Source organism: Squalius cephalus, assembly GCF_949319135.1.
Source record: "Squalius cephalus genome assembly, contig: scaffold_37, whole genome shotgun sequence".
NCBI lineage: Eukaryota > Metazoa > Chordata > Actinopteri > Cypriniformes > Leuciscidae > Squalius > Squalius cephalus.
The window spans coordinates 2,000,067-2,010,018 of NW_027645811.1; the positions used below are offsets into that span (position 1 = coordinate 2,000,067).

General features: G+C 40.3%; 1 protein-coding gene across 1 annotated transcript; it reads right to left on the reverse strand.

Moving 5' to 3' along the window:
• Nucleotides 1-336: 336 nt before the first annotated feature.
• LOC307154209 (uncharacterized protein) lies at nucleotides 337-6,119 on the reverse strand. The gene is made up of 6 exons (XM_079898975.1): nucleotides 5,694-6,119; nucleotides 4,337-4,590; nucleotides 3,995-4,188; nucleotides 2,726-2,819; nucleotides 1,334-1,499; nucleotides 337-746 (listed from the first exon to the last, which is right to left on the reverse strand). The coding sequence occupies exons 1-5, from the start codon at nucleotides 5,997-5,999 to the stop codon at nucleotides 1,388-1,390; spliced, it is 960 nt and encodes a 319-aa protein (XP_079755101.1). The 5' UTR covers nucleotides 6,000-6,119; the 3' UTR covers nucleotides 337-746; nucleotides 1,334-1,387.
• Between the last annotated feature and the right edge of the window lie 3,833 nt (nucleotides 6,120-9,952).

Genomic DNA, 9,952 nt, shown 5'->3' on the forward strand with positions numbered 1-9,952 from the left:
AGGTGTCGCACTGTGTCTGCTGTGTGCGAGCTACTGTCATGGATATATTGATTTATGTTCTGCAATTAAAACACTTTCCATTATTTTCATTACAACTGTGCTTTCACAAATCACGTTTCTTAGCACTGCTGCTTAAGGCATTAGCCTACTCACCAAAATGAGCTCTTTCTCCTCATGTTTGATTGTCTGATTTACATGTGTGCTATTATACTGCGTGAACAGTTTTAGGAGTGGACTGTAACACTCACAAATTTAAAAACATGTCTCACATATAGGCCTTCAGTCCAGCGGGGTGTGTGGTTCTAGTGTGTATAATAGACAACAAGCAGTATGTCATGCAAGTGAACATAATTTATTTTATTAAAATGTTTATATTAATTTACTATGCATAAAATAACATAAAAATGAATACAACAAAAGGAGTTCTGCAAGTGAGAATAATAGAAAAAAAATGGAACAATTTGCATAAAATAACATAACAGATGAACATAACCAAACTTAACCATTCAACTTAACTTAAAACCTAAACCTAAAATAAAAACTAACTAAAACAATCCCCTAAATTATAATGTCCTTAAAAACATTCACAATCTCCCCCATCCCTGTAATTTCAAAAAAAAATTCTTGGAACATCTCATCCCTGCATTTTGGGAAGTGCGGCGAGGTAGTTGCCCACTGCTCAACGCAGACCCGGCATCCAACGAGGCTGCGGCAGCACGGTGCCACAACTGGGTTTTCCATCACATCTGCAAGATTCAGAATATTTTTCAACAAATATTTCAACGGTTTTCTCAAGCAATTTTCATCTGTCTCATTTCACTTGTTAGTGTTACAGTGTGTTAATAGTTATGTATTCCCATTGACTGCAATAATTAAATTTGAATAAAAATTGTAGTCATAGTAATGATATCTGTCTAAAAAATCCCTATGTATCCCCTATATATCTCTGGTGTCATAAGCCTCTTGTTCTATATTGTATGACAGTAACATCCATGTTTTTTATCTGCTGGTTACATCTTCACTGAAGCTACATCACACTTATATTGATACAAATATTAAAATCCAATATGCCATTGTTTTATAGCTGCAGGATTACATTAAACATAACATGTTTTGGCACATTTCCCTGTAATTAAGCAGTACATATTTGTTTTCTTCTGAAACCCTGGGTTCTGTAGTAGAATCTAAAATAAATCTTTGAACAAAGTTTGGCAGTGCAGTGTCCGTTTATAATGTCCCTTTAATGTGACAGGCGACTTTCAATAGGGTAATGCTATGACTTGATTTTACTGCAGAATATGACTTGTTTGTAGATAATTTACAACTGACTAACCTCTGCATATAAGGCACTGAAACGTTGACCTGACTGTTGCCACCTGGTCACCAGTCAGAGCCACCGTGCTGACCCTATTTGCTCGAGCGTATTGCCCCAGGTCCCGCAGTGCTTCCGTGATAGCACCAGCTCCTCGACACATCGGACAGTTTGGTCATCAATGCCACTGTGGGGTACAAAAAAGTTAGTTTACACAATTCAAGCAAGTCATGCTGAACAGCCACGTTGATTATTTGCTGTTATCTATATTTTTGGTTTTCATGACCTAACCCAACTTAACATAAGGACTTTTTGGTTTCACACTCATCCCTTTTCCGCAGAAATGGTTATAAAACCAGCTCCTTAACCACAATCGCAAAAAACTTGTTTGGTAACACTTTACAATAAGGTTTATTTATTAAACATTAATTAATGTATTAACTAACATGAACTAACAATGAGCAATACATTTGTTACAGTATTTATTAATATTTGTTAATGTTAGTTAATAGAAATAAAGCTGTTCATTTTTTGTTCATGTTAGTTCACAGTGCATTAACTAATGTTAGCAAGATTTTAATAAAGTATTAGTAAATGTTGAAATTAGCATTAACAAAGATGAATAAATGCTTTATAAGTGCAGTTCATTATTAATGTTAACTAATGTAGTTAACTAATGGTAACTAATGAACCTTATTGTAAAGTGTTACCATTTGTTTTAAATGTGATCCAAAACCTGCTCAAGCTCATCCTCCAAAAAAAAACAAAAAAAAAAAAAATTCCTAGAACGCAACAAACTTACTAAATAAAGTTATTAAAATTAAACCTACCAGAATAAAAAAAAAAACAGACGAGCACCCAATTTGTTACAACCCCGGCTCTCAGGCCGCAACAAAGAAGGAGGATGCAACTCAGGTTTTCAAAGATTAACATAAATGTATCTAAAACAACACAACACAAAAGAAAAGCATGGCAGGCACAAGCGCCGGCACTGGCGTCTGGGCGGGCAGGCCTAAATAGGTTGGGCTACGGGCCAGGTGCTCCCAATCTCCTTAATTGCCTGCAGTGAGAAACACACAGACAGCACACAGTACAGAGGCCCAACACCAAGAGCTCTTGGGGCCGTCACACCTTTTAACCAGTTTATTTGTATTCAGCATACTTTAAAATAACTTAATTTGATAATGCCTAATCAACTTAAAGTCATCTCCGTTGCTGGATGGTTTTTGACAGAATTTATTGGTCTTTGTGAATTTGCTTATATGTTGAAAAGGGTTTATTGACTTGAAATTCAAATTTAAATGTACATGTGGAGACTCTGGAGTATTTACTCTGCAGTGCCTTTTGTGTTGAAAGAAGTTAGTCTTGAATTCTGTAATAGATGAAGGCTTCTATAAACAGTATGCTTGTTACCTTGTCCTCCTTCTCTTCTTTCTCATCAACTCCTGGTAGGCACTGTCACAGAGGGCAACAATCTTCCGAGCATTCTGCTTCCAGAACAAGAGTCCTAAAGAGAAGATGTTGGGGATAAAATTACATTTTAAATTTCAATTCCATTACTTTTTTTGATTTTGAACAGACTCCTTGGCAAGTTTAATGTGGTTTAGATGAAAGGCACCAGGAGTTGCTGGCAACCAGGAGTGCAACAGGTTGCAAAAGAGTGGGACAATTATCAGCTTATATGAAAACACGTTACAAAGGCTACAAAATTAAAGTGAAATACATTCAATAAACAAGCTAATCAGACAATATTGAAAAAATAGGTGATATCCAAGATATGTGATGTCAATAATAATAATGAACTACTATTAAAGGTGCATTCAGCAATCTCACACGTTTTTTAGGCCAAAACATTTTTTTGTCACCTACCGCAAACATCTCCTCACTATCCGCTAGCTGCCTGTCCCCTGAACACACTGTAAAAAAACGCAGTCTCTGCAGACAGCCTAGTCTCCACAAACGCAGCTCAAACAAACTGAGCAACAAACAGTTCGACCCATATCACGAAAAATAACAGACTGTTCTAGCCAATAACTGACAAGAATGATGTGGGGTGGGGTTCGGAGGGTTATTGCGCGGATGAGGAGGAGGGAGGGAGGGTCTAGCTAGCCTCCGTTTTGTTTGATAATAGAGCATCACATTCCCGCCCACAGCTGGTGCCGGAAGTAAGAATTCAATACAATTTCTCCATTGGCAGTTGGGGTATAAGCCATAAAAACGTAACCATACATGGTAGACTTAAAACCAGCTACGGCTGTACTAAGCGATTGTATATGCTCATATAAACGCCATAAGTTCATACGGCACTAATCTTGTTTTTAGATAAATGCCTTTTATTCGCGATGTCTTGGATAAGTACTTCATTACCCACAATCCTGAACAATCCCACAGTGATGCATCTGATTGGTGGAACTTGTGTAACTGTCTGGTTAAACCCCGCGAAGGTCCGTGAAGATCATTAATAATAAAAATAAAAAAATAATAAAAATAATAATAAAAACCTGTGTTGCGTTTTTGCACGGTAGACTTATCAGTGCAATCATGATCTCCTTGGCTGCCATGATGGCTTTTTTCAAGGATGAAAACAAAAGTGTTCAAAGGGGTGAAAACCACTTCAAATCGGGTCATGTACTGTAGTTAAGTGTAACGTTAGCATGTCTGTATTTTTTTACAATAACATACCTGTTGTGCCAATGCCTTCGATGAGGCGGTTTCCCTGACCATCACAAAGGACAATGTCTTCCTCTGAGCCCAGGTCATGTTTCACTTTTTCAGATATAGTGGACACATTTGCCTCACGCTCCAAAAAAGTTATATAAAGGGTGCCTCCGTCCGCACAAAGGACTCCACCCTCCACCCTTCCGATTGAAATGCTCCTTTTGATAGATACAAACGGAGATAGATAGAGATACATTTAGAGAGTTGTTTTATCATTCAGCCTTTTACCATACCATGCTTTTCTGTTTTCCCTCACGGCTTTGCAATAATGCTCTGAGGGTGTATTTGGTTTATGTTACAACAAACCTCGAAAAGCTTCTTGCGGCTGGTGCAGGCGCTGGTCCTGAACGGACAGCAGAAGCCACAGGCCTGGTCGCAAATCTGAACAGATTAGGTTGTGCTGGGAGAGATTGGGTTGGCAGTGGCACTGGTGCTGTAGGGCCTTCCTCTCCACAAACCTCATATCTCCCTGATAGTTCGATGTCCCCAATGTACCCTGTTGAGCTGGGTAGCAGGACAACGCCAGTCTCTGAAATTAAATAGATGCTGGTCGGCATCAGCTGCAAATACAAATATGACAATGTAAGTTGATTTTATTTCTCTCTCTTTCTCACTCACACAGGCAGAGTAAAAAGACTCTTCCAGATTTTATTCTCACTACATCAAAACGTATCTCATTATTTAAATCATTGTAAATAACAAACTGCTTTCAGCAGGAGAAACAGGGACCATGTCAACCCTTACTGATGGCTCTAAAATATTTTTTTCTGTACATTTCAAGTAATGAAAATGACACCCCAAACAGTGAAAATAATAACGTCGCCGTTTGGTCGGTGAAGAATTATTTACCAGTGTTGAAAGAATTGGGAAACACAGAATACAATTTCTGCAGATAAGTTTGCAGCTGTGGTCTATAATGAAAACGCGCGCAATTTAGATCCTGCTCGCCAAATTACACCCAATTTGGCGCTAACTAGGCTCAATTTTTTTTTGCTTTTGCTGCTGGGCCTAACTTGGAAAGCTAAGAGCTCACAGATAAGGCATGCTCATATCAGTGTCACTAAAATTACATCATCATAAGGCACTTGAGGTGGATCATAGACTCTAAAAAATGCTGGGTTGCCTGCATACAGCAAAGTCAGTCATATGTGAGGCTAATGCACAATCAAATCTAATAATCAAATTAATGGACACATCTATCTTATGACTTATACAACAAACAAATATTTTGTGCGGGACACAGTAAGAGAGGGAGGCGGCGCGGTGTCAGCGAACCGACAACCAGCCTAGTCACTCCTTCAAAATGCGCAAACGCGCACAGACAGCCACACACACACACACTATTGGTCTGGTGACGGCGCACCAGGATTTGAATAGGCTACAGTCAGAAAACATTGTGTCAGCAGTACAGCTTTAAAGTACAAAAACAGCTTATTCGCTCCTACAAACTGCGCTACGCGCACACACCGACACGCAGTTGTCATGGTGAAACATACAATCATTTGGTAACTTATCTCTGAAAAGCCCTGAATGTGCTCTGTACAGGACATGTAATGTCTCAGAGAAATCGCTAAAACATAATGTCCTCTATAGAGGACAAAACACTATAGTAGGTAGTCAGGAGTTTTACTAATCACAACTAGGTAAGCAAGATGATACGCACCTTTGTACGAACAACAGTGTTTTCACAACTCGGCGGTTTGTAGGCTTCCAAGTCATGAACCCAGCCATTTGTGAACTGAACGTGGGCTTCCATAGATTTATAATTACGAAACTGAGCCTCGGAATAAGCACTCACACCACAGACTAAATAAACAAAAATATCTGGAAATGTCAGAGGAGGTAAATCGTCGGGGTCTCGAGTATATTCTCTTGCAGGCACCTCATACGGATCCATATTTCCGATCAATGACATCTTTTCCATGTACCGTTTTCTTGCGTCAGGTAGAAGTTTCTCTGTATAGTACATTTCGTTCTTTTAATCGACTTTTCAACATTGTTTCGTGTAGTAAGTGATTGTTTTAAATCTCGCCCGATGTGGCCTCACAAAATGGCGGCGCACTCTTGTTTACGTCCCAGAATGCACTGCGCAGTGACGTCGGTTGCCAAGCCCGACAGCGAGTGGGTCACGTGACATGAAGCAAGCTCGGTCTCTGCCTCAATGTTGATCATTCAAGACAGCCGGAGAACTGACTGCGCATGCGCAAACCTACGTAAACTACGTTCTATCAGAGCCCGTCTACGGAGAGCCTGCCCACTCCCTATTAAGCCCTATTGTACCGAATTTTGGTTGTAGTACCACCAGAGTTCCACTGGGGGCGATCGCCATGAGTGCAAAATGAATGGGAGTCAATGGGGCTAGACGGCTAAATTTGTCTCTTTCACCCGATCGCCGTTGAGAAATCTCAGATCTGATTGTAGATTTTGCAAGTTCAACATGGGTTTTAGGTTGAAAGTTGAATGAACGAGTACTTATGTCGTTTTGATTTCTTACAGGTTGAGTTGTTGTTGCCCATAACACGCTAGCATTCTGCTAATGACGTCAGCATTCTGACGTCATTGACATTTTGAAAGACTTTTTAAAGCAAATAAGTGACTCTAAAAAATCTAACACCCAGCAATGTGTAATTTCTTTGCATCTCCTTTCGAATACAACACTCAAATTACTAGACAAAAAATTATATCCTGAGAAAAGTGGATTTTGAGGGGTATACCGCCATTGACCTCCATTCATTCTGCACTCGTCCTGTGAGCGCCCTCATATGGAATCAGAGTGGAACTGCAACCAGTTCAGAAGCCGGAAGTGTAGTGAGAGTGAAACTTCTCGCCATATTAGACATTCTCTGGTTCTATGGACCAAAGAGGCACTGCTAACCTCTGCCTCAATGGCCATGGCTTTGAATTTCCTGCATGAAACAATGGTTTTAGGAGCATCAATGGCAAAATTAGTATATTATGTGTGTATTCCTGAACATTTTTGTTACAAAAATTTATATTTGGAATAAAATAAATGCAATTAATAATGTGGTGAATTAATAAAGTTCTTGGAATTAATAAATGTAATGTCAACATTTCCTTTGGTGAGGCACTGCCTACCCTGCCTACCCTGACTGCACGTCCCTGCCCGTCGGGTACCCGAACCAGTGCAGGCAGGGCCGTTTCTAGGCATAGGCAAACTAGGCGGTCGCCTAGGGCGCAAACAGCTGGGGGGCGCCAGTGAGAGCCCCCACCACACCAAGATTTTTTTTTCTCGCCCAAGCGAGTGGAAGAAAAATCCTTATTTTTTTTCATTTCCGATAATGGAGCGTATATTTGCTCTTAAGTGCCTGTCTTTTTGGCAAAAAGACGCCCATCTCTAAATATCTACAGTGGCATAGGTCGTAAGGCATGAGGTGCTTGAAAGTTGATGCGTTCCACCCGAGTTCGAATCCGCCTTTTGCCGAATTCGCTCTTCTTCTCCCTTTTCCCAACACATGAGATGTAAAATTTATAGCCTAACATAAAGGTCTCTAGCGTTATATTTTGTCAACGAACTAAAATCGAAATCGTGATATGGCTTTGTGCCTTTATAAAACAGCACAAGACTTTAATTAAGTAGCCTATATAGGCATTCTGTTTGTGCTGCGTGATTTAGAGAGAAGTGCGCAATTTGCTCATGCGATCAGCATGGTGATCTGGTGTTTTCTCCAAAATAAAAGCTCAAGGGTTTATTTCTTGCAAGTGAAGAAATTAGGACCTAAGTATTGTAATTTTCCTATACTATTGTAGTGTAATGTAAAATATACTTTTGAAATATTCATTTTAATTTATACAGTATATATTGGCTATATGGATTTTACGTCATAGGAATACTTATATAAATCATAAACACCAGTGATAATGTAATGTAGACTGAGACTCTATATCATAACTAAGATGTTTGAGCCCTCTTTAGTGTCCAGGTACAAGTCAATGGTTTTTCTTTGTTCAATGTGCACAGTTCATGGGTTGAAGCTCTTAATTTTTAGCTCTCAAAGTGCACCAGATTGATGCATTAATTTAACCTTAAAATGTACAAAATTTTCATGCCCCCGAAACCCCCTAGAGGGACAGAGGTCCACCCAACATAGCTTCACAAAATCCTATGGGAGAGAACGATCATTTGTTAACTTTATACTCCAGCATAGTGCAACAAAGTCCTTTTAAGTGAGTAAAACTGTTAATGCCAAATTACAGGGGTTTTTTTTGGGGGGGGGGGGGCTCAATAGGAATCTTGCCTAGGGTGCCAAAAAGGCTAGAAACGGCCCTGAGTGCATGACTCTGTCACACAAGTCCACACAGTATAAATTTGATTTGTTGACTCACCATTGTGGTTAATTCTTCAGGAGGAACGTGTCTCTGCGTACAGAGCGGGGTCACTAAAGAGGCGTTTTCATCCGAGAAACGCTGTGATTGGTGGAAAGGATATGGAGCAGGCGACTGACAGCGACATAACCAATCACAGTGTGACAGACGCTTCACATAGCACCAACTGCTATGTTTAATTTTAAATGAATGTAGCCTACTGGCAGTCCGGCACACGTGGGTGCTCGGTATTTTCCGTGGGTGCTCGAGGCCCGTTGTGTCCGAGCCCGGCCCGACACATTAACTGTAATTATGAGCCCGAGCCCAATTTAGACCCAATCATTTTTAATACGTGGGCCGTTATAACCAGGGGCGACGCCAGATATTTTTTTTACGTGTGTTGAGGGGGTGCTAAATATATAATATATAAATACTTTTAATAAATGAGCAAAAATTGGACACTTAAAGGAGAACTCCGGTCAATTTTAACATTGAGCTCATTTTTTTGTACATTTGGAGTGCTGTCAATACAGAGAACAACGACAAAAATCGGTGTTGCCTACACCGAGTTATTCTATTTTTAAAATTTGCACCCTGTTGACTTCAATAGGGCAAGTAGTAAGCCTGCTTTTTAGCCTCTTAACATCCTTTAAGTGTCATTACAAGTGCACAGAAAATGTGAGTGATTCTTTCCGAGTGAACACGGGTGGATTTGACTGCAGTAGATGTTAGAGATGTAACAATAGTGATTGTTTAGCATGTGGGAATGTGCTATGAGGCGGATCCTTGATAACACTGTGGTCGCAGCACGGACCTTTTAGTGAGTTGCACACACGGACGTTTTAGTGAGATGCACGGCGAGGCTCGCATGTTATGAAGCTCGCATGTTATGCGGTTACACTGTGAATTCTCTATGTATGTGTTCAAACTTATTGTTTAATAAACCACCACCCGTTGGGTGTTTAACAAGATATTCTGGAGTCTGTGAGTATAAAGACCAGAATATAACATGGTGGCAGCGGTAGTGGACTTAGGCCGTTGAACGAGACAGTAACAGTGACGTTAGCAGAGTTGCTATCCGTGAGCATCCGTGTGCAACATGGAAGGATTGAAGCCGCCACAGACATTGTGTTTGGACTCCAACGATCTTTCAAGGTCCTGGAAGATGTGGAAGGATGAGTTTATGCTTTATGTGGAGTTAACAGTGAGTGACGACGATGAAAAGAAAAAAGTGACACTTTTCAGCTATCTTATTGGCGAAAGCGGCAGAGAATTAATGGACACACTAATGTGTGACGCCGCCAGAGATACATGGAGGTTAAAAGACATTATCGACAAATTTGATGGACATTGCAACCCTTGTGTGAACGAAACTGTGGAACGGTATCGCTTCTTCACCAAGAACCAGAGATCGGGTGAGTCTATAGACAGCTATGTTACGGAACTAAGAGTACTGGCGAAAACATGCAACTTCGGACAACTGAGAGACTCGCTTATCCGCGATCGTGTTGTGTGTGGATTAAACAGCACCAGCATGAGAGAGAGACTGCTACGTGAGAAAAATATGTCGCTGGACACGTGTATACAGCTGTGCAGAGC

Excerpts from the sequence above, each read along its gene's own strand:
- LOC307154209 (XM_079898975.1), bottom strand. The coding sequence starts at position 5,999 with ATGTACTATACAGAGAAACTTCTACCTGACGCAAGAAAACGGTACATG. Across the intron at positions 4,189-4,336 it reads GCCGCAAGAAGCTTTTCGAG|GAGCATTTCAATCGGAAGGG; the intron begins GTTTGTTGTAAC and ends ATCTATCAAAAG. Across the intron at positions 2,820-3,994 it reads CGAAGGCATTGGCACAACAG|GACTCTTGTTCTGGAAGCAG; the intron begins GTATGTTATTGT and ends TCTTCTCTTTAG.